Here is a 25,049-nt window from a genome sequence, read left to right on the forward strand (position 1 = left end):
ATTATGAATATACTGAATGACTATTATGGAGGAGTGTGTATGTGTGTGAGAGTGTTCACACACACATATAATGCAATAATTAGGTTGCACTGCCCACAAAATATTATTATCTTCCTTGGCCTGTGTGTTTCCTCCTCAGATGTTAAGTTGACATTCCTCTATGTGTTATGTTTAGAGATGCCTGGTTAGGGAAAAGGAGAAGACATAAAGGTTCAGTCCTTACAATACCTTAAATGTAACATATCAGAATGTAATGTGCCTAGACACTGAAAAGTCTATGTTCCTCACCAAGGGGAGTATAGATTTGTATATGTATGGAATATACAAGCTTTGATTGTGTGGGAGTTGGACTGGATGGCCTTTGTGGTCTCTTCCAACTCTATGACTCTAAGATCATTATGTGACTATTTTATTTATTTACAGTCAGTCCCCGAAATCTGTAGATTCTTCATCCACAGATTCAACCATACATGGCTTGAAAATATTCCAAAAAATATAAATTCCAAAAAACAAACAAACCTTGATTTTGCCATTTTACATGATGGACACCATTTCACTGTGACATTGTATTTAATGGGACTTGAGCATCCACATATTTTGGTATCCACAGGGGTCCTGGAACCAAACTCCAGCCAATACCTAGGGCCAGTTGAACTTACTTATAAAATATTTCCAGGCAAATTGACAGGCAAAATCATCTCAAGAGAGCCAACAACTGTATAATATTCATATAGTTCAATTTAAAATACAAATGCATTGGTCTATGACTGTAAATAAATATATTCTATACACAATTAAAATGCCACAATCTCAAATAGGTCAAAAATCTTAAAAAGCATCACAGCAAGCATTTAGTTTCAACTCATTTGGTTTAGACCTGTGTCTGGAAGTGAAATGTCTCAATGGAAAAGTAGTTGAAATAAATGAGTTTGAAAGGCCCCCATGAAATGTTAAAACTGGTGAGGGATACTGTATATCCCTTGGGAGGAGAATCTAAAGAGCAAGACCTACCACTGAGAAATCTGATTGATTTTAATAGTGTAGTCTAATGAGCTGGGTTCAATAATGATCTTAAGCAGTGAGTAGGTACATTAATTTTTGCTTTATTTTTGCTCTTTTCAAAAGCATTAGAAACTGCACAGAGGTTTGCAGGGACAGAGTAGAAGTTACATCTTGAAAAGTAAGTCTTTGACATCATGATGCTTAAGTGTTCATGATCTGCTTGTTTTTCTGATTTTTTAAAAAAGGGGTTTTATGATGAGGTAGCCAACCCTTTACTCACAGAAGTAGAGTTAAAGTACCCAGAAAATGCCATCTCCGATCTGACACAAAATCATTTTAAGCACTACTATGATGGTTCTGAACTTGTTGTGGCTGGACGTATTACAGACAATGACCTCAACAGTATTATTGCTGAGGTGAAAGCTCATGGGGTAAGTGTTTAGATAGTTCTGCCTGTTCTAAATGACGTTCTAAATGTTCTAAATGTTCACTAAAACATTTGATGCTCTGTTTAATAAAACATTTGACACTGATTTATACTAACCACAAGTAGTGCATATTCGCCAGCTTGATCTTATGGCTCTCTATTATGAAAAGTCTATATTCCGATATTTTGGAACCAGGAAGGTAACAGAGCCAGCTCTAGCTGGTTGAGAGGTATGATACTTTATCCAAAACCATTTGTCAAGATTTCTACCTGGCCTGGCTGAATTATTTTCTTAGGCAAGGAATCCTCAGAGGTGGTTTTGCCAGTCCCTTCCTCTGAAATATAGTTTATAGCAGCAAATATTCATTGGTGGTTTGCCATCCAAGTACTAACCATGGCTGGCCCTGCTTAGCTTTCAAGATCAGCTGGGATCTGGTGCCTTTAAGGTATTTTGGCAGGTTATGAAATTCATCCCTTACTGGTCAGAAGTTCATTTTTCAAGTACAGCACATGAAATTGTGCAACATTCATTCAGCCCTGATTGGCTCTTCATTTCCTGCCATTTTTAACATTGTTTAGTCTGAGAACATTTGCTGGTTTAAAAAGCAGGGCTCTAGCTCAGTCAGTTCATATTCAGTTAGGAACTTCTGGCTTGTATTTGGAAGATGTCATCCATTTTCATGCAGCTGTAGGAATGTTCCTAGAATTCCTCCTGCAATCTTGTTAAATATTAAGATCAAGTGGGGATTAGGGTTTTTTGCTTGGTCCCAACATTTTTCACAGGTACCGTTGGTGAGGATGCTTTTTTATAGGAGATAATAATACCTCCATAAATTCCAGAGGGGAGAAATAAGTGTATTGGTTATGAAATACAAAGGAATTTTTTATTTTTATTTTTATGATGGTAGTCCATTTGTTTAGGTTTCACAAAACAAGAAATAAAGCACTTCCTGCACTATCTCCACCTGGAAAGCTTGGGGATTTACTTTCTTAAAATAGTAAATTGCAATTATAGTCTTATGAGACTTCCTTGGTCTGCCTCTCCCAATTAGTTATTGTTATGATTGCAATTTTTTTTCCCAAAAAATCAGTCTTTACTTTCATGTTTCTCAAAGGTAACTTGTTTCTTTTTAGTGGTTTTAAAAAATCTCTATGATATAAGCTGAAGCTGAATATCCTATTATTTCTTAGATTGTACGCCATAGTCAGGTTCTTAGATTGTATGCCATAGGCAGGTTTACTCTTTTATATTTATTGTTTTTATGTACAGCGCTGTGCAAATCTACAGTGCTATATAAAATAATAATAATAATAATAATAATAATAATAATAATAATAATAATAATAATAAGGGCCAGCATGGTGGAATGGTTTGAACATTGGACTATGATTCTGGAGGCCAGGACTCAAATCCCAGTTTGGCCATGGAAACCCATTGGGTGACCCTGGATAAGTCACAGTTAGAGGAAGGCAAAGGTGACCAAATCTTGCCAAAAAAGCCCCTGTAATGGGGCTGCCTTAGGGTTGCCATAAATTGGAAGCAAGTTGAAAGCACATAGCAACAACAATAATGCTATAAGATGCTGATCTGTGATAAAAACACTCTCCTCTGGACTATGAGGTCACCGCAATGTCCACAACACAACATGAAGGTAGCAGCATGAGGTGCAGCATTAATCAGCACACAAAGCATGCCATATTTCTCCATTCTCCTGTTTAGTGAGATAATACCCACATTGGTATAAAAATAACTTATAAGTTACAGTTATGACACAAAAGAAGTGGAGAGATCCCTCACTAATGGTTATAATTATGTAATTACAATTTACAATTATAGCTTATATCATTATGATGTAACTTAGTTGGTGCAGTGGTTAAATGCTGGTGCTGCAGCTATAGCATTGCAATTGTTTGACTCTAGAGGAAAAGTGAAACAATGATGTCACTATCTATTGCTTTGCCTCAGAAGAAATGCTTTTTGTTGCTTTACTAGCAAGAAAGTAAAAAGATGTAGTGTGTGGTTGAATTAATTTAATTTTTTTTAAAAAAAATTCTTTTGAAAAATGTCTAACAGGCAGAAGACAATGTGACAATTACCGAACAAGCAGATGTTGAAGGAACAGCTAAAGGTTTTGAGGACCAACAGTACATCTTTGGGGATTATATTGAGAGACTCTGGGCATATCTCACCATTCAACAGCTTCTGGAAAAACGGTAATGAAGAATACTTTCTGCTGTCATGAGTGAGTTCAAAAAATTGTAGAGAACTATCCTACTGCCACTGCTATAAGGCTTCTAAGCACAACAGTATAGGAATTCCATTGAATGCAGTGTGGTTGTATTGTAAATATGTAGGATTACTTTTTGCTATCATGGCATGTTAAAAGCTTTCTGTGTTCACTCAAGATTCCAACTGTCAGAAATCTGCAGTCCTCAACAGATATGTTGTTTAAGCAATATGTATGTAGTATGGTTTGCCCCGCTTAGGGTATCTGAGCAACCATATTCTCCAATATTTTGAAATTTTCAGGGAAGGTCCTTCTTTCTGTCTCAATACCATCACAGGTACCTCTTGTGGGAACACAGGAGAGGGCCTTCATTTGGCAATCAGATTATTCTACTCTTCCAAGATGAAGCTCCAGTTATTATGGTTAATAGGCACTGACAAGCCTGTCTCTCCTGTATGTCTTTAAACATATGGTGATCAGCCAGAGAACTGACCGATAATTTATTTGGTTTTGTTCTTTCATCCAGGAATGCAGCAAAAGGAGATGAAAAGGCAAATCTTACTGCTCAAGCCCTGGAAATGTCTTTAAAATATAAATTTGTGACTCCTTTGACATCCATGATAGTCACAAAACCAGAAGACAATGAGGATAAGGCCGCACTTGCAGACAAACCTCTAGAAGGTACAAATACAATATTATTTTTTAAAGTGTCCTCCAGGTGAGAAGCGGTCCCAACTAACTGCCCATGTAGTTGGTGAATGTTAAGACAAAATTTAAAATACAACTGGGGACAGTGATGATTGGATTTCATTCAGTACTAAAAGGTGCTCTGAACTTGGCCAATACTTGGTAAACTTGGGCGCGTTACAGACTGCCCCTTTGAGGTGGCCTGTACCCGCCCCTTTCCCCGGGGTATCGGGGCCTCAGCGGCCAGAACGGCAGCCACTGAGGCCTCGATCCACTGCTTTCCAGGCTGTGGGGAAGCGGCAAAAGGCCGCTTCCCTGCAGCCTGGAAAGGGGTGTCCTTGGGGCTTCAAGCCCCAAGGACACCCCGCAGCAACGGGGAGGAGGAGAAAGGGGCTGCTTGGCCCCCTTCTCCTTTGTGTCGCTGGGTGCAGCCATGTGAAGGCTGCGCCCAGCTGTGCAAACCAGGAAGGAGCTCTGAAACATAGCTCCTTCCTGCTCTGCGCAAAGGGCGCACTAAGCGCCCTGGCGCAGAGTGACAACGTCACGTCCACGCCGCCCCGTATAGAGGCGGCGCGGTCGTGATGTCGTCATGGCGGCCCCCATGTAGATGGGGCGCTGCCATTTTGTACGGACTCAGTCCGTACTAGGGTTAGGGGGGTGCGGAAACACCGCACCTTCCTAACCCTAATACGGACTGACTACGTACTTTCATGGCGGTCTGTAACCCACCTTGGTGACATATTTATTAATCTTCATAACAGGCAGCTAAAGCTTACATTGACATGTGTCATGAATGCCAAGACGGGGATCATTAGATGGACTTCAAGCCACAGATGCTGGAGCCGTTGCCCCAAGATGGTCAAAAGTTCCCCAGGGCTCATGTAGGCAATGACAGGGCAATTATCTTGGGATAATACTTATTGAGTTATATTAAGGTGATTCATGTGGCATGACTCTTCCTCCTATATATCTATCCTAGAGGAGTCACACTGTCACTGTGAAGCAAAGAGAACATTATATGAGCACTTGATCTAATCGATGCCCATTTTTAAGAATGGCATAATTCCTTCTGTTCACAGATGTAGAATTTTTTATTCAACAATCTCTCTAAAGCTGTGTGTCTGGTCCCTTATGCTTATCCAAACTGCACTTTATTCACAGTGAACTTAATCACACCACCCCCTTCTCACCACAATGGTGTTAATGAAGGGAAGTGCATACATACCAGTTTGGGAGCACTCTTTACCCCATATTCCTTCATTAGTTCAACAAGCTGTTGCTAACCCCTTGCATTCTCCTCTGCCTTGCCCTTAATCCCTATGCCCTACCCAGCATGCCCATCATTTGTGTGTGGGGATATTTCTTTTTCTGGAGTTATGCTGCTCTGTACTCAAAGGTGCTATTATTGAACTTTTATGATGGTTTAGAAGCCTTGTGTGATAAAGTCTAATGTTTAAAAACAAAAAGTATATCAGAATGGCTGTTCATAAAAATTGTAACTCTTTTTGTTATTATTCTTTTCTTACTGACTGTTGGAAACAGCTGAGGGTAAGTTTAACTTCATTATTTTACCTATAAACAACATTTTCATTGAATTACTGCATCACTGCCCACAGAACAGGTACCATATGAGAACCATTGCTCCCAATGTGCAAGTCATTTGTTTGTGACAGTTGGTCATGGGGACAGCACAAAGCATTTTTGGGGATTCTTTAGCCTAAGTCTAGTCAAATGCAGAAGGTATGGAGAATCAGTGGGAATTTATGTAACTTGTGTTTGTTCTAGTTTGGACTAACATTTGGATTTAGACTTTTGTGATGTGTATACCCGAAGACCTGCAGAAAAAGTCCCCAGTTTCAACCATTGTTTTGAACCAGATGACTAAGTAAATATTATCTGCAGTTGCTTTCATCGGTACTTCCAATTATATGTCAACATAATCCATACTTATATTAATAATTTTTAAAAAAAACAGAATGTGGAAATTTAATTTAAGGCATACGACTGACATGCTGGCTGGAACATTCTTGGAGATATACTCCAAAATGTAGTTTTTTCCAAGCTCTAAATAAAAAACATTTACCGTAAAACTGTAAAATAACAGTAAGTTCACTGAAATCTCATTCATGCTTGTTCAAACCACTACACATAGAATCAAAGTACTGGAAGGGGCTTCATGGGCCATTGAATCCAGTCCTTTGCTCAGTGCAGAATCTCCAGCTATAACAGTTTTGCTGCCACATTCATATATATTCTAATCAATTTTTCTAACATAATACCTCATCATAAAGTTCATCTACATCTACGCAGCGGAGTTTCCAGCAAGTAGATAACTTGATAAGGATTCCTTTTACCTCATCATCTTAAGGGGTTGAAAACACAGGCAGAATATCACGGGCCAACCCTATAGGATCCTGCCAGTGGTTCTGGCCCATTCCTGCCCCTGGCACTTATCTGCTCCAGTGTGGTGAAAGGCAGGTGTTCAAACACCTACCCTCACTGCACTGTGGAGAACAGCACTCCCTTACCTACTGCCATCACTATCAACACATTTCCTGTGAAGAGCCCTGCCATTGCCTATAAGGGTGGAAACGGGGCACCTAGCTTCACTTATAGGGTCAGATGCCCCCTTCCAATGCCACAGGCCATGACAGGGGCCATCACAGGGGACATAGCTGTGGCAGGTAAGGGGGAGAGTGGCCATGTGGTCTGCTGACTGTCGCAGTGGAGTTTCCAGCAAAATCTGCCATAAACAGCCAGTTATCAAAGACCATGCTAATGCCTTTTTGGGCCAAGGTCAGGCTGAAAGTGCCTGATCGGCATCTGGTCTGTCTGATCCTAGCCTGGGGCTGTTTGCTTAAGTTGTCTTAAAAGGGTGACATCAGGCTCGGGGAGATCACAGGCCTTTTGCCCCATGTACAACCCGAATGTTTTTGATAAAATGTTAAGGAGTAATGACCCTAGGAAAGAACCTTTAGGCACTCCACTCAAGACCTCCCATTGGCATTCTATATATTTTTTTACTTTAGCGTAATGATTTATCTTTCTTTCTATATAGCATCAGCATCACCTGTTATTCCATCATACAGTAGTCCAGCCACCAGTCACATGTACACTAGTGGTGAGTTTTGTTTCAAATTGTTATCATTGGAGGGCAGAGTCTGAACTCAAAAGATTTAAGCTTTATAGTCTCTTTTATTATGGCCAAGTGTATCATAAGTCAGAGATACATTTCTTCTTCTTCTTCTTCTTCTTCTTCTTCTTCTTCTTCTTCTTCTTCTTCTTCTTGTATCCTCTTTTCCCAGAACTGGGACTCAGAGTGGCTGCATATCCCAAGCTCCACTGCTAAACATGGAGAATCTTTTCTGTGAATGTGGAATGATCTATTTATTTATGTAGAACAATGTTACACTGTCCATAATCTTATATCAACATAATATAAACAATAAATCTTAAGCATAGTTTCATATTTTTGCTGTTGTTATGTGTTGTCAGGTCATCTTTAATTTATGGCAAAGCTATGAATGAGAGGCTTCCAAGACCCCCTGTTATTACCAGTCCTGCTCAGATCTTGCAAATTCAGGGCCATGGCTCCTTTGAGTCAATCCACTTGTAATGTAGTCTTCCTCTTTCTGTCTTCACCTTTACCAAGCATTATCATTTTTTCAATTTATTCACATTTTTACATTAAGTTAACATTGTTATTAAGCGTATCTTGGATGGGGGCGGGGGGGAGAGAGAGAGAAACTATGGCTAAATCAGATATTTGCCTCCAGTATCTGATTAGTGGAATGCAGTGGCTTAGTGGTTAAGTCACCAGTTCTGAAGATCAGGAGGTAGGCAGTTCGAGGCCCAAGTGCTGCATGATGGGGTGAGCTCCTGTCACTAGTCCCAGCTTCTGCCAACCTAGCACTTTGAAAGCATGCAAATGCAAGTAGATAGACAGGTACCACTTCTCAGTGGGAAGGTAACAGTGTTCAGTGCAGTCATTCTGGCCACATGATCACCAGAGCAGTCCTCGGACAACCCTGGCTCTTCGGCTTATAAACAGAGATGAGCACCACCTCCTACAGCTGGTTATGGCTAGACATTCATGTCAAGGGACTACCTTTATCTTTTATCTGATTAGTAATCCTGAATGCAGAAGATTTGATCATGGCTATATACAGGCTATAAGGCAGATGTTCAGACTTCATACACATAATAATGTATATGTGGCTAGCATTCTATTCGGTAATAAAGTCATTATAAGGTGGTTTATGACATCATAGTTATTCCAGTTCGCATTTACAGGCCTTGTACAATCACAGTGATGAAAAGTGCTCACTTTGAAGCCTCTCACACAGCTATTTCAGAGACACTGGAGAGTAGGGCAGTGCACAATGATGTGTCCAGCCCTCTCCTTGTTGGATGTACAGAGGCAGATATCTTCAACAGATATCTTCAACTGGATCACAAAAGAAAGCAGGGATCTCTGCAGCTATCTGACTCAATTCTCCCTATGGCTGGGAAAGGACTAGATACATTGCTCATTGCCTTGCTCCCCAGCACATCAGAAATGGATGGGCTGGGGGCTGGGAAATGCAAAGTTTCTAGAACTGGGAGAGGTTGTAGAACTGGGAGAATGTGCAGGCAGGGGTAGTGCTTCACCCTTTTACAACCCTTTCACACATTTTCAAAACTTGACACCAAGTCAGATAATGCATAATGTCTGCAGAGAGCTTTGAACAATAAACAGAATGATCTAAATGGAAATCTGTATTTGCAGTTGATGGAGATCCACACTTCATTATAGATGTGCCCCTTAAAGAAGATGCTCTTTGCTTTAACATTAATGAGGATCCAGGTGTAGTATTAAACCTCATTAGAGACCCATCTACAGGTAAGCAGAATGCAGACATGGGCTTCCCATCTTATCTCCTTTAGAATTAAGGACTGGAATTCAGCATGGGAATGTTTTCATAAGTGGACTTATGTTTCTGGGAAACAGAATTGAGTAGTTTCACAACAGAGTGATTGATGTGCCACCGCCCCAGTGTGCACCAATGTGCATCAGAAGTACACAGTGCATCAGCAGTGCCCAGTGTACATCAGGAGTGCCCAATGCCCATCAGAAACATCCAATGTGCATTGGAACACACTTGCCAATGTCCAAATGCACATCTTTATAATTCACTAACAAGATTTCATTACATTTCCACAATGTATCTACAGATTCATAAAGTTATGAAATATAGACTATGATGTAGAATCTCAGCCCATGTTATTTCTCTTTAAAACTGTTATTTTATTTATGTGTATACTGCTTATTTTCTATAATACATTTTTAGACTGCTTCTTGAATTAGAAAGGTTAATTTCCCCCAGTATTTTTCTTTAATTGTGTTTCTTTCTCCGCTACAACCTTCATATCTCTCTATATCACTAGGTATTACTGTAAATGGGCAGCTTGTGGGAGACAAGCAGAGCAGTAATGATGCCGGTCCACACAATACTTACATTGGAAGACTTGGGATTCTAAACACGCAATTGAACATGAAACTTGAAATCACTCCTGAGAAAATTACTCTCCAAAACGGCACAAAGCAGATGAGTTTCACATGGCTTGATGAAGTCACCTTACGACATCCAGGGTAACATTCACTCCAGCCCACTAAACATGAAAATCATTTCTGACACTGACAGCCATTGCATTCATTGATCCATACTCTATTTTCTAATCAACTAGCTTGACTTTAAAAATTATCCGGAAAAAAAGTTTGGAAGTTTCAATGGGAGATGGAGCGACGTTTGTAGTGGTTTTGCATCAGGTCTGGAGAAAACATGCGACACATGGAGATTTTCTGGGGTTCTATACAATTGACAGTCACAAGTTGTCTGAATATACCCATGGCTTATTAGGTATGAATTCAATGAAGTTTTATTAGATAGATAGATAGATAGATAGATAGATAGATAGATAGATAGATGATAGATAGATATGCACAGCAAAAGAAGTTACAGTTGGCCTCCACATTTGCAGCTTTGACTTTTACAGCTTTTATTATTTGTGGGTTTGATTAATATGTTCTCTCTAGGAATCTCTAGGTCCTCCAGCACAATTCTGCTGGAGGTTTACCATAGAGTTGTACTGTACTGCAGAACCTAGAAGTTCTCTAGGTTCTCTAGGCATTTGTAGGTCCTCCAGCATGATTCTATGATCAACTTTTGGAAGATGTTGCACTGGAGGACCTGGGGATTCCTAGAGAGGTATTTGCTTAGGTAAAAAGTATAGTGGTTTTTATTTATGGTTTTTCCATATTCATGGGGGTCCTTCACCCCTAACCCCAGCAAATGTGGAAGGACCACTGCATTTGTTTTCCTGCGATATGGAAGCACTTGGCTCACATTGAGAGTCAGTCTTTGCTTTTGGTAAAGCATTGCATTTTTGCAAACCTTCCAACAAAGTATTGGAGAACAGCAAGCAAATGCTGTGGTTGCAATAGGGTGGACGACACTTGCACATTTGTGTTTTGGACTTTCAGCTGGGTCATGCAGTTCCCATTGGACCAGATAGCACTTTGTTCTGAAAAAACTTTAACAAAATCAGGCTACACTTCCGTTCATCGGAGGCCTGTAAAATAGGTCCTAATTTTTGAACCCAATGCATCTTCTGGATATATAAACAGAAATAACACAGTCCCTCCCTCCCGTTTTGCTTGTACACATTTAATTTTATTTTGTTAGCTACGAGAAAAGGGCTTTCACATTTTTTATGTCTATTTTGTTTCATAACTAATTTTTTATCATATTGTCCATATAGCTGTATGTTCCTTGGACAAATCTCACATCAAAGGAAAAATATAGGTGTCTATATACCTATGTATATTCTGTCCATCATAATACAGCTACCACATGCATTCCTGACCTAGTTGTTCAGACCCCAGGTTGTTTCTGCTTTAGTCATTTTCCCCCAGAATGGAAATATTTAATTTACTCAGTTTTTACCCCCCAAAAAATCCAGATGAGATTACTACCAAATAATTTTATTCTTATGTTTTCCTTGTTGTTCTCCTGTCTTTCTTTAAGATATCACTCTGCTTGATGATGATCTTTAAAATCCTAAAATGCAATTGAAGAATCAATCTTTTAGCAAAGTGCTAATGAGATTACCTTTTGTATTAGGAATTTAATTTTTAACTTCAGTTCCCATATTGGATCCAGAACAGGTTTCCTGTTACATTGATCCTTAACAGATTGTGGAGCAGAGAAGATATTGTAAAGCTCCATCAGGAAGGATGAAGGTACTTGTCTTGTCTCACTTTCTGAACCCCAGCTTTCAGCTGCAGCTATGTCCTCCCAACATGACTATTGCTTTGCCAGTGGAGGCATTAGGAGGGGCACAGAAACGTACCCAGGTCTTTTATTGTTGCTGGCTCCCTCATGTCCTCCATCACACCTCCATTGGTAGCTGTGTTGACAAAGAATGGTTGTGGCTGAAAGTTGAGGCTTGGAAGGTAAAGGAGGACAGATACATTTTCCCTGCTTGGTGGAGCTTTATGGCATGCGTCATGCTCCTAGCTCCATTACAAGAGACAGGTCTATTGTCAGCAACTCTACTGTTGACCCGTGGTGACCATGATGTTCATTCATGCAGCGCAACATTTCATCAGGTCTGGAGACTTTTAAGGAGGCACATATTTACTGTATTTTTTCTTTATAAGTTTATTTGAATGTAAATTGTTAATCTGTTAGGATCTTGTCTATACAGGCAGCCTTTTTGAGACTGGGAAATTTAACATTTTTCTATGTATTATCCACACAGTATACATCTTTTTAATCTTAGTTTCAGCTGACTGCAGAAGTAATCCAAAACAGTAGTAATAATTGATTTTCTCTTTTTAAAAACCTTTAGGGCAGTTTTTCCATCCAATTGACTTTAGCATACTTGAAGTACATCCTGGGTCTGATCCTAAGAAACCAGATGCTACCATGATAGTGAAAAATAACCAGCTGACAGTGACTAGGTAAGCAGTAATCCAGACATTTAGGCATCCATCTTTCTGTTTAAGCATTTTCAACCAGTTGAAGGATGAGCAGAAACACAGAGATGTGTTTCCCTCAGTTGTGAATATTCCAACTTTTTTTTTAAGAAGTTGTATGTTAAATTGGTATCATTCACTTTACACAACCCACCCCACAAAAACCCATTGCAAATTCATAAACAATAACAAAACTAAAAATAAGGTGTAATGGAATGTAATAGCAAAATACGTGAAAATGGTGTCTATATCCAATGAGAAAAGTCCTATCAACATAAATGCCAGCATACACAATTTGCAACAAGAAAGTACACATACATGTAACACTACCTAAAGTTATTTCACAAACTATTACCAAAATGGCAACATGCACACAGCACACTACCTAAAGATATAGTATAACAAGAAAAGTTGGCCCAAAATAAATAAAGTCTGAAACACTTTGTAATCTGTAGCTTCTTAAATTAATGGCAAACCAGGTTGACTACAATAAGAGTACACTCTGTAGCTGTTTGCAGAAATTTTGTAGTCCTTTCAAGAGCTCTCCAGTAAGATATTTTCAAACGTTTAGTCTGCCTGTTAACAACAATGGATGAGTTTCCCAAAGGTAACATACTCCAGTGTGGTAGCATTTTCCAAAAGGAAGCACAGACAAATTCCCTTTGTTCCCACAATGTATGGTTTCTGATCTTTTACACGTTCTTTCAATTGTTTTGTTTCCTTCAAAGTGGAGTGGTTAGGGATATTACCTTCCACTATCAATATTGCCCACCCCTTCCTACAATTTCAGGTCTATATGATGCCTTATTAGCCTGATGTAATCCTCTTTTTGCCAACAGTCTCAAGAACTTGATCAGGAGGGCTTTAAACTGAGTTCCATGGGGAAGGGAGACAATATTAAGGAAGGCGAAAGGGCTGGAGAAAATAGTCAAACAGACATAGAGGAAACAAGAAAAAAAGTGCAAGGACCCAACAGTGGGAGGCAAATAAACTTGCACAAGCAAAAAGTAAATGGGACCCGTGGTCTGCGATGCCTCTACACTAATGCACAGAGCATGGGAAATAAACAAAATGAACTTGAACTCCTAGTAGAGCAAAGCAAATATGATATAATAGGCATCACTGAAACCTGGTGGGATGAGTCTCATGATTGGAATGTGGAAATAGAGAGCTATAACCTTTTTAAGAGAAATAGGCCAAACAGGAAAGGAGGAGGAATAGCACTATATGTCAGAGATATTTACACCAGTGAAGAGATCCAGGACATCAATCCTGGAAGCCAAGTGGAGAGCATCGGGATAAGAATCAAAGGGGAGGGAAACAACAAGGATGTTACGGTGGGAGTCTACTACAGACCCCCAAGTCAGACTGAGGAATTGGATGATATCTTTCTAGAACAGATGACCACACATTCAGAAAGGAGAGATGTAGTAGTGATGGGTGACTTCAACTATCCTGATATTTGCTGGAAGTCAAACTCAGCCAAATCCACAAGGTCTAGCAAATTCCTCACTTGCCTGGAAGACTATTTCATGGTCCAAAAGGTAGAAGAGGCAACAAGGGGGTCATCTATTTTGGATCTGATCCTAACCAACAAGGATGACTTGGTTAATAGGGTGCAAGTGGTGGGATCCTTAGGTGGAAGTGACCATGTTCTCCTGGAGTATGTTATACAATGGAAAGGAGAAGCCAGGCATAGTCAAACACGCATCCTAGACTTTAGGAGAGCGGATTTCAGTAAACTTGGAGAAGGATTGAGGGTCATCCCATGCTCAGAAATACTAAAAGAGATGGGAGTTCAGGATGGATGGGAGTTCCTCAAAAGAGAGATATAAGAAATGGAAAAAGGGGGAAATCACGAAAAAGGAATTCAAAGAAATAGCAGGCATGTGTAGGGGTAAAGTCAGAAAAGCTAAAGTGCAGAATGAACTCAGGCTTGCTAGAGAGGTTAAGAACAACAAAAAGGGCTTTTTTGGATATGTCTGCAGCAAAAGGAAGAAGAAGGAAACGGTAGGGCCACTGCGTGGAGAAGATGGCAAAATGCTAACAGGAGACAGAGAAAAGGCAGAATTACTTAACACCTTCTTTGCCTCAGTCTTCTCAGAAAAGGCAAAGGGAACTCAACCTGTGGATAACGGAGCAGAGGACAGAATAGAGGAATTTCAGCACAGAATAAGTAAAGAGATAGTAGAGGAATACCTCGTTAATCTAAATGAATTTAAGTCTCCAGGACCAGATGAACTACATCCAAGGGTACTAAAAGAACTGGCAAACGTAATATTGGAGCCATTGGCAATCATATTTGAAAACTCCTGGAAAACAGGAGAAATCCCAGCAGACTGGAGGAGGGCAAACGTTGTCCCGATCTTCAAAAAGGGGAAAAAAGAGGATCCCAACAATTATCATCCAGTTAGTCTGACATCAATACCAGGAAAGATTCTAGAGCAGATAATTAAACAGAGAGTCTGTGAACATCTAGAAGGCAATGCCATAATCACAAAAAGTCAACATGGGTTTCAGAGAAACAAGTCATGCCAGACAAATCTTATCTCTTTCTTTGATAAAATTACCAGCTTGGTAGATGAAGGGAATGCTGTGGATATAGTATATCTTGATTTCAGTAAGGCCTTTGACAAGGTTTCCCATGACATTCTTGCAAACAAGCTTGTAAAATGTGGGCTAGACAAAGTAACTGTTAAATGAATCTGTAATTGGTTGACCGGCCGAACCCAAAGGGTGCTCAACAATGGCTCTTTTTCATCCTGGAGAGAAGTGACCAGTGGGGTCCCACAGGGCTCTGTCCTGGGCCCAGTGCTATTCAACATCTTTATCAATGACCTGGATGACAGAATTGGGAGCATACTTATCAGATTTGCAGATGACACCAAATTAGGAGGAATAGCTAATACTCCAGAGGACAGGATCAACATTCAAAATGATCTGAATAGACTAGAAAGCTGGGCCAAAGCTAACAAAATGAACTTCAACAGGGAGAAATGTAAGGTACTGCACTTAGGGCAGAAAAATGAAATGCACAGATATAGGATGGGAGACACATTGCTGAATGAAAGCACATGTGAAAGGGATCTAGGAGTCCAAGTAGACCATAAGTTTAACATGAGTCAACAGTGCGATGCGGCAACTATAAAAGTCAATGCAATTTTAGGCTGCATCAATAAAAGTATAGTGTCTAGATCAAGAGAAGCAATAGTGCCACTGTATTCTGCTCTGGTCAGGCCCCACCTGGAATATTGTGTCCAGTTCTGGGCACCACAATTCAAAAAGGACATTGAGAAACTGGAGCGTGTCCAGAGGAGGGCGACTAAAATGGTGAAAGGTCTGGAAACCATGCCCTATGAGGAACGACTCAGGGAGCTGGGGATGTTTAGCCTGGAGAAGAGAAGGTTAAGAGGTGATATGATAGCCCTGTTTAAATATTTGAAAGGATGTCATATTGAGGAGGGAGCAGGCTTGTTTTCTGCTGCTTCAGAGAACAGGACCAGGAACAATGGATCCAAGCTGCAGGAAAAGAGATTCCACCTGAACATTAGGAGGAACTTCCTGACAGTAAGGGCTGTTCAACAGTAGAACACACTCCCTTGGAGTGTAGTGGAGTCTCCTTCCTTGGAGGTCTTTAAGCAGAGGCTGGATGGCCATCTGTTGGGGATACTTTGATTTGGATTTCCTGCATGGCAGGGGGTTGGACTGGATGGCCCGTGCGGTCTCTTCCAACTCTATGATTCTATGGTTCTGTGATTCTTTATTTAGAATAACATCTTCCTTTGCATATCTCTCTATTAGCTCTTGTTGGCACACTGATTGTTTGGATCCATTTTCCCCCAATAAGAGAAGAGGGGGAAATGGGTTTGCATCAGCTTATCACTGGGGAGTTTATCAGACAAGGCAAATTGGAAGTATAATCCAATGGCAATCCGAACACAATCATGGGGTTTAATGTTATTGTGTGATAGGCTACCACAAGCAATTTCGGGCAATGGGAAGTCAGTCCGAACGCAACCATGGGGTTTTGCATTATTATGTGATAGACTACCACACGCAAATTCGGGTAATGGCATGCTATTTTTGGGCAATGGGAAGCCAGTTCAAATGCAATTCAAATTCACGTAAATTCGCTGAACTAGCGAATTCACATGAATGCTTTCTGGGCCCACTTTCTTTTCATTTGAAATTAAGAGAAATTCCTCCCATGTGATAAACTCCTCTATTTTCCTTAGGGAAAAGGAGCTAGAAGGAATAGGAGCTCTTGGTTAGTTAGACCTCCAGTCTTCCTCTAGGTGTTCCTCTGCTCTGTCAAACTAAAAGGGCTGCCTTTTCCCCCTCACAGTTGCAAATGTGCTGTTGCAGAAACTACTTCCCACTCCATTCCTGGAAGGGAACAGCTTATATCTCCTTCTTCTGCCAAAGAACTAAAGAAATGTGTGCATGCAGCTATTCAGCTTTCCTGTTTTGCCTTCTAGAATCCAGCCAGAGAGCTTAGGCACCTCCCAAAGGGATTGGTTCCTACAGAAGATTAATGGGGAATGGAGGAGAGAAACTGCTCCTCTTGACCAGGAAACTTCAGTCCACTTGCATGTGATGAATTACGCTGCAGTTCACAAAAGTTTGTCAAAATGAAACTCTTCAAGCTTTGATGCATCACAAGGCACAGTTTTCTTAGAAGGAAAGAGCCATTTGTGTGGGGGATCTTATTCCCTTGTAAATGTGCCTCTAGCTGTCACCCCAAATTGACTGGAGAATAAACCTCCATATACTTCAGTGGGTCTTTACTTTTGAGAAAATGCACCATGAGATTTGGTTTGAAGTCAGTCCAAGTTGATCTTTAACCCTCCCACTGCTAGATTCTGCCAGAAAGAAAGGATTGGGACAGATTTTGTCCCTTGCTTCTATAGTTTGCATCTTCTAACATGCTCCCCCTTCTTTCTCATGGAGACACTTCCATGCATAGCTAAGGTGACATTCACCTCTTTTGGACTCACCTGAAGCAAAAACATTGGAAGGGGGAGAGTAATAGCTTTGTTCTCCTCTAATGGCCCCATCCTCCTTCATGTGTGTTCTTGCAATGTCACTCTGTTTGTGTCCACATAGAAGTTCTCAATTCAATTCTGAGTGATTTTCCAGGTTTCAAAACTGTGGAGAACCTCCACACCTGCAGAAGGCTCTATGCTTTAGACTGTTACTCTCCATGTGAAGAGAGACACATTGGAGTGGGTCAGGGCTGCAATGCTTCCTCTCCCCTCTCCTCATGCGTTTACTTCTACTATTGGAGAGCACCCCAGTCCCAGTATTTTATCTGCCTGAAGAAGTCTGAACTTTGCATTTCTTTGATATTGTGCTTTTTTGTTTGTTTGTTTGTTTTCTCTTTTAGGGGCTGGCAGAAAGACTACACCGAAGATTCAAAGCATGGCACAAATGTCCCCTGTTGGTTTATTCACAACAATGGAGAAGGGCTAATTGATGGCACATACACTGATTATGTTGTTTCCAGCCTGTTTTAGCACAAGGAGATGTCCCTCTCAGCTACAGCACTTTGAAATGATAGAATGCAACTATTCTACATCACCAGTATTTACTGAATATAAATTTCAGAACAGATCACTGTTCTGTGTTTCCTACTTTAGTACAATACTGCTGTCTATCCTTGCAATATGTCATGTAGCTAGAACTTGTCTCTTGCAATACAATGGGTTGTTATCACCTCATATTCCTCACATTAAATACAATTATTTCTTTTATGGACATTGACAGAATGCTTGTGCTACTGTCTCTAAGGAATTCATGGGTAGCTGAGGGCAAGCAAAGAATGCATGGTATCCTTTTCTGGCATTCCTCCTTTTCTGGCATTCCGAGGTGAGGAATTAATTAATTTATTTATTTTTATTATTATTATTATTATTACATGTGTATGAGGCATTCTGGGGTGGCAAGGAGGGAGGATGCAGAGATGGCATTAGATTGCATTTTGGGTTTGAAAACGGGGCCAAGGGAAGATCCATAACCTGCAGTGACCCAAATACCCACAACACACACACAGAGGAGGTTTTTAAATTTGACAAAATCTGCACATATTGGAGCCTGTTTTTTTTTAAAGGAGAGGGGAAGCACACTTCCGATTGCCCAATGGGTGCAGGAAACGTCACCTATGACAAACGTGGGACTAAATTTGATTGACAGCAAAGGTGCCTTCATTTTAAACTGATTTCTCTGAGAGGGCATTCAGGGTTAAAATACCCTGATGAGGTAGTGAGCACTTGTTTCCGGAGGGATTCGCGGGGGGGGGGGGGGGGGGGACCTGAATCTTCCCAGTTCCTTCCAGCACAAAAAGGTCAGTATGAATGGGGCCCCTTTTCTCCAGAGTCATAGTTCAACACTCAAGCCACTACACCACACATATGATTCTACTGTTTCTGTAACCTAAATTAATGTGGCTACAAAAAGATTCAAATGAAGTTAAAGAGTCAGAGCACACCATCTTGTGTAATTATCTCATCTACTTTCTTTGGGAGCTACACTGGGTCCTGCTCTGGGAGAAAGGTATCATCACCATCATCATCATCATCGTCATCATCATCACCATCATCTTTTAAGGTCTTTCAGTGAGCATGTGTGTACTATAGCATCAAGTAGGAAAACATCATGTAGGCAGTCCCTCGCTGTTTTTCATACTGGCTACATTCATACACCCTGATGAGCCATAGTTCAATGCAATATGAGTCTAGGGCTTACTCTAACTCATTTCAGTTTGTGTATGTTGCACTAAACTGTGATTAATCAGTCCATATGCTCTATTATCCCACTGTTTTAGGTAAAAATGCTGCTCACAGCAGCTTCCACATACAATTAATATAAAAACATATTTTGGAATACAACTCCCCCAGTCCACCTCTCACCAAACACCATGCTGGCTGGCTGAGGAACACAGAATCCTCTGGTCTTATTCCACATTAACCCACTCTTAGGGGTCATTCCCACTTAAGTTTTACATCGTGATTAAATACACCGATATCAATAAAACCGGTGTAAAATACCACGCTGTTTACCCCGCGTTCCGATTCGTTGTTTTTTTCGTTCCCGTTTATCCATTTGATCCAGTTTTAATGTTCCCGATCGTTCCCATTTAAGAAATATATCGATATATATAGAAGCCGAATTTGCATATAAACCGGTTTTGTTGCTGTCAATCAATATTCGTCATTGATGACGTAGTATTAACCCGTGCTAACATACCCCGATGTATGTTCTATCTTTGTTCCCATTTATCTGACCGTTATCAAATTCTTTTTTTTTCTTTTTTTTGGCATTTTTTTTAATGGACCAATAAGGCGGCGCTTAAGCTGTGAAACGTCATGAGCGCTTCTGCCTTTAAAAGCCCGCCTGCTGCAGTTCCCCCTCCCTCTTGTGCTATTGCTTCCTTTAATGCCTACAGCCATGGACCCTCGAGGCGACCCACAACATATTTTTACTGTGATTAGCATGCTGATACATAACTTGATGGAGCAATGCACAATATTGATGTGTCTTTTTGACAACAGTGAGCATGACGCAGAAATGAGTGCATATCATCTGTCATCTCGGCCTCAGAGGGAGTGATCAGGGAGACCCAGCAACATCAGGGACTGCCTGAAGGAAGAGGCCCCTCCCTCCTCAACTGTCATCTTGGCCTCAGAGGGAGCCATCAGGCAGACCCAGCAACATCTTGGACTGCCTGAAGGAAGAGGCCCCTCCCTCCTCAACTGTCATCTCGGCCTCAGAGGGAGTGATCAGGGAGACCCAGCAACATCAGGGACTGCCTGAAGGAAGAGGCCCCTCCCTCCTCAACTGTCATCTCGGCCTAAGAGGGAGCCAGCAGGCAGACCAGCAACATCTTGGACTGCCTGAAGGATGAGACTTCTCCCTCCTTTAACTGTATTTTTATTGTATTAACGATTTTACTGTACACCGCTATGATCATCGCGGAATAGCGGTCTATAAATAAAACATATTATTATTATTATTATTATATCTGGAAGATCTTAATGGTATGCTTCGTTTCTACGCACAAACCTCCCAGTTGAGCATGCAGCCGATGTGTAGAAGGTGGTGGATATACCCCAAAACTGATGTTCACTGGAACGTTTATGCCAGAACTGTCTGGTCTGATGCGATGTGGAAACAGCACTTCAGAATGCCACACGCGATTTTTAATATGCTTGTGAAGGAGCTGCATCCTCATCTTACCCGGAGAGACACAAGGCTGTGTAAGGCTGTCCCTGTAGAAAAGCAAATAGCCATGGCCATCATGTACCTGGCCCATAAAGGCTCCTATGCCACAGTTGCTACTTTTTTTGGAGTTGGCAAGTCAACAGCGTACAAGGCGATAATTCAAGTGTTCCTTTGCATAGAGATGGTTCTACTCCGTAGAGCTGTCTACCTTGGAGACTACAGACAGGTGGGTTAGCTTTCTTGCATTTTCCTTTACATCCAATATATATAGATGACTTATTAAGTATTTCTTTAGTTTATCAAATTGCACTATTGTTATCATTACATTACTGTTGACAAAGTAAATACTGTTCCAGTGTTCCATATATATACACATACATACATACATCTATTTGGAAGTCTTTCAAATAGTTTTGTTAGCTTGCCATATTATAGTATTACACTATTATTATAATCCTGTTAACATATATATATATATATACACACACACACACACACACACACATACATACACATACACACACACACGCATATGTCTGGATATCTTGAACAATAATTTTGTTACCTTGATAAATTGTTCTAGATGTTAATACTGTTCTTGTGTTACACACACACATATATATATGTATATATATATGCCACATATATATATATATATATATATATATATATATTCCACCGATCCCATCATCCACTGCCTTCTCCTAGGCCCTTGTGTCAAGTCATACTCTCTCAGCATCACAGGGTGGAAATGGTGAACCCCATGTGAACAATCCTCCCACAACTAGCATGTGCATGCATATATATATATATATATATATATCATGTATATGCACATGCTAGTTATATATATAGATCGATGTATCATTACTGACTGCCACCGATCCCATCATCCAATGCCTTTCCCCAGGGGTCATCCATTCCGGCCCATTCCTCTTTCCTGCACGGACACCTAGGAGGCTGACAACGCAAGGGGCCCCTGGGGGTCATCCACTTGCAAATTCAAATGGGCATGCGTTCACATACATGTATTCGAGTATAGATATAGATATAGATGTAGATATATATATATATATATATATATATATATATATATATATACACACACACACACACACACACACACACATACATATATGTTAATATTTACTTATAATCAGAGATAGATAGATAGATGTGTGTGAAAATCACCCCTGTGGGGGAGTTGGGGGGGGGGGTTGCCTCAGCCATAGGGAGTTGTGAGGAAGGTGTGAGAGAGATAGAGGGAGGGACAGAGGAGGGAAAGAAGCCCACCTGCCTCCAAAGCAGTCTTTGGAGAGAAAAGAGAGAGGGGTGTAGTAGGGCTAGGCAGTGTTTGCTGTGCTCCATGTGGGGGGCCGGAGGAAGACAAGCTTGTGAGGGGCTGGTTGGAGAGAGAGAATCAAATAAGCTGGAGAACAAGTGTTGGGTTTTGTTGCTGCTGGTGCCAAAGCAGCCTTCCTCACATTTTGCTTTGGGGCGCCTGGCAGGGAAGGTTTCTTGTTTGGCACCAGATATGTGGATATCTGAAACCCTCCCAGAGAAAGCTATTCCCCCTCCCCAAAGCAAAAAAGGCCAACAAAATCTCCAAGGTGCATGTGCAAATATCCAAAGCTTGAGTCTGATAAACCCCTATATCTTCACCAATTTTTTTTCTAATAATATATCTAGGAAACTATCCATATATTTCTCTATCTTGTAATCGTTTAACGATCATTGACACAATATCTTCTCATGTTTCAAACCTAGGTAATGGCTGGTTTTGAGGAGCTAGGATTTCCACAGGTGGTTGGAGCAATAGACGGCTGCCACATTTCAATAATTGCACCTGCTCATGAGGGAGCGCAGTACATCAATCGGAAACAAGAGCACTCCATGATTCTGCAGGCAACATGTGACCATAAAGGAACATTTTTAGATTTTTTCACGGGGTTTGCTGGTGCAAACCACGACTCATTTGTACTTAAAGACTCCCCAATTTTCCACGCACTTAAGGCTGGAATTTATGTACCCGGGTGTCCGACTGTGACAATCGCGGGAAAACAAGTGGGCCCTATTCTGCTGGGAGACGGTGGTTACCCAATAAAACCTTTTTTTGCTTATCCCTTTCCAGGTGAGACATAACAGAAGGGAGGGGGTGTACAACAGAAGACTGTCAAAAGCGCGTTGTGTTGTGGAGAGGAGCTTCGGTCGATTGAAATCCAGATTTCGCGCCCTCCAGTGTGGGCTCGATCTCTCCGTGGAAAACATCCCGTCAGCGATTCTAGCCTGTTGCATTCTGCATAACATTATTGAAACCAATGGAGAGGTTCTAAATGGACGGAACACCTCTCCGGAAACATTTATCATTGACCCACGACGTTACCTCAGTGATGATGAGGAGAAGAGATTGGAGGAGGAGATAAGGGATGCCTTTGTGGAGTATTTTAATTCATAAATTTATCATGACCTAATAATTCTTTTATTCTTAGCTATTACAGAATAACATGACTTCAAAAAATGAAATCATTTATGTTTTCATGCGGAATATGTTTTAATAAAATGTTTTTCAAACAGCTGCAGTATCTCTTTTCTATGTATCAGATAAATTGATTAATCATTACTTTTCATTTTTTGATTTACCTTTCATTGTTAATTCATTATGATGTCTAATGTTGCAATCTGAAAGCAATTACGTCCCATGTGCATGCTTGTTTTCACTATCACTAATTTTTAATTGTATTTGCCTTACAATTATTCAAAACACTCCAATGAAAACCAAATCCTACATCTCCAGACAACTGCCAAGTAGCAATGTAATGTAATGCATTCATGATGGAGCCCTGGTGGCGCAGTGGTTAAATGCCTGTACTGCAGCCATTCATTCAAAACCACAATATATATATTTATATATATAATTATATGTTTCCATTTACATTGTATTGCTCTTTGCCCAGACCTAGAGCAGCCTATCCTATTGGCTAGTATGAGATTGCTACTTTTTATGTGACTAATTCAATCTGCTACTGATCCTCCATTCTGTGAACTGCTACTTTTCCAGTGACTAGGCTGCATCCTCACAGCAGAAATAATCCAGTTAGGCACCACATTAAAAGCCATGCCTCGGTGCTATGGAATTCTGGAAACTTTAGTTTTGTGAGTGAGACATTTAGTCTTCCCTGTCAACAAGCTCTGGTGCCACAACAAACTACTTATCCCAGTAATCCATAGGATGGAGCCATGGCACTGAAAGTGATTTAAATTGAATTATTTCTGCAGTGTGGATGCAGCCAAACATTATGCTCTTGATCTCCAAAGTATGAATTTTATTTGTCAGTGACTGTGGTTATTTCTGGTACTGTGCTTCAAACTGTAATCTACACAGAAATGCTACTTATTTGAGCTTCAAACTGTAATTAACACAGAAATGCTACTTCTTTCAGTGACCTGTGATTGTTTCTGCTACTGAGCTTCAAACTGTAGCTATCTTTCAAGACATCTCCTTCAAACCTAAAGAAACACCTGATGCGCAAACATCAAACTGTTCTAGTGTAATGATAACATTAACCACAGAAAATCACAGTTTCTAAACACAGAGATTTTCATATTACAGCAGTAAAAGTTTTCACTAATATCTGTAAACAACAGTTATTCCGTTCTACAGGAGCAGCCTCTTACATCACACAGGCGGTGCTAATCTCCCATTTTTTGCATTGAGCGGCAATTTTAAAAATGAACCTCCCCCATCTTGACAGACCATCCTTGCACAATTTCATTACTGGCGCTCTTGTGCTTTGGGCGCTTTTTCTTCGTTTCAATTTTGCGCCATCTATATATATATATATATATATGCATTCAAACATATATACATAGGTGAGGATTGCAAAACGACCCCTTCGCCTATGGATGACCTTCCTAGCAACATTGTTTCTAACATTGTCATTAACCTGTGGAAAGGAATACTTATATACATAGGTGGGGTTTTGCTAAACAACTATTAAGTACCCTATTGAAGATATAAACAGCAACATTATTTCAAATCTTTTCTTTTACACTTTGGGAAAGGTATAAAAGAGGAGCCATGAGGCTCTTGGGCTCTGTGGGTTGCGGAGATGGCAGAGGAAGAGGTACAGCGATACATGTACTGGAGGACCGATGAGGTAGAGATTATGCTGGGCATAATCCCCCAGCTTATGCAGAGCACGCCGCGGAAGAATTGTCATATTTTCCGCCGCGTGGCAGCTGAACTGAGAGCAAGTGGCTACCCCCGCTCATGGCAGATGACAAGGAGGAAATTTAAGTGCTTAAAAAGTGCTTTTTATAATCTGGTACAGCGTTGTGGCCCCAACCCATCCCCCTCTGAGATCGATAAGGTGCCACATTTTGCCATTCTGAAGCAGATGTGGGTGATTGCTGGTTCTCCCCATTCGAATGAACGTTTTCCAGCGGGTAAGTTTGAAAGCAGTTA

At 40.6% G+C, this 25,049-nt stretch overlaps 1 protein-coding gene across 1 annotated transcript in view; it reads left to right on the forward strand.

Moving 5' to 3' along the window:
- LOC149321545 (inter-alpha-trypsin inhibitor heavy chain H3-like) overlaps window positions 1-18,123 on the forward strand; it is a 40,639-nt gene extending 22,516 nt beyond the window's left edge. Inside the window, exons 12-20 of the mRNA XM_089513995.1 lie at window positions 1,248-1,433; window positions 3,504-3,643; window positions 4,184-4,375; window positions 7,323-7,465; window positions 9,113-9,226; window positions 9,772-9,976; window positions 10,072-10,244; window positions 12,238-12,349; window positions 17,751-18,123. Coding sequence (XP_089370121.1) covers window positions 1,248-1,433; window positions 3,504-3,643; window positions 4,184-4,375; window positions 7,323-7,465; window positions 9,113-9,226; window positions 9,772-9,976; window positions 10,072-10,244; window positions 12,238-12,349; window positions 17,751-17,880 — 1,395 coding nt within the window. The 3' untranslated portion in view covers window positions 17,881-18,123. The remainder of the gene's footprint in view (window positions 1-1,247; window positions 1,434-3,503; window positions 3,644-4,183; window positions 4,376-7,322; window positions 7,466-9,112; window positions 9,227-9,771; window positions 9,977-10,071; window positions 10,245-12,237; window positions 12,350-17,750) is intronic.
- Window positions 18,124-25,049: the final 6,926 nt, after the last annotated feature.

This window comes from Sceloporus occidentalis, unplaced genomic scaffold (genome assembly GCF_023333645.1).
Source record: "Sceloporus occidentalis isolate IW3139 unplaced genomic scaffold, rSceOcc1.0.p SCAF_1, whole genome shotgun sequence".
Lineage (NCBI taxonomy): Eukaryota > Metazoa > Chordata > Lepidosauria > Squamata > Phrynosomatidae > Sceloporus > Sceloporus occidentalis.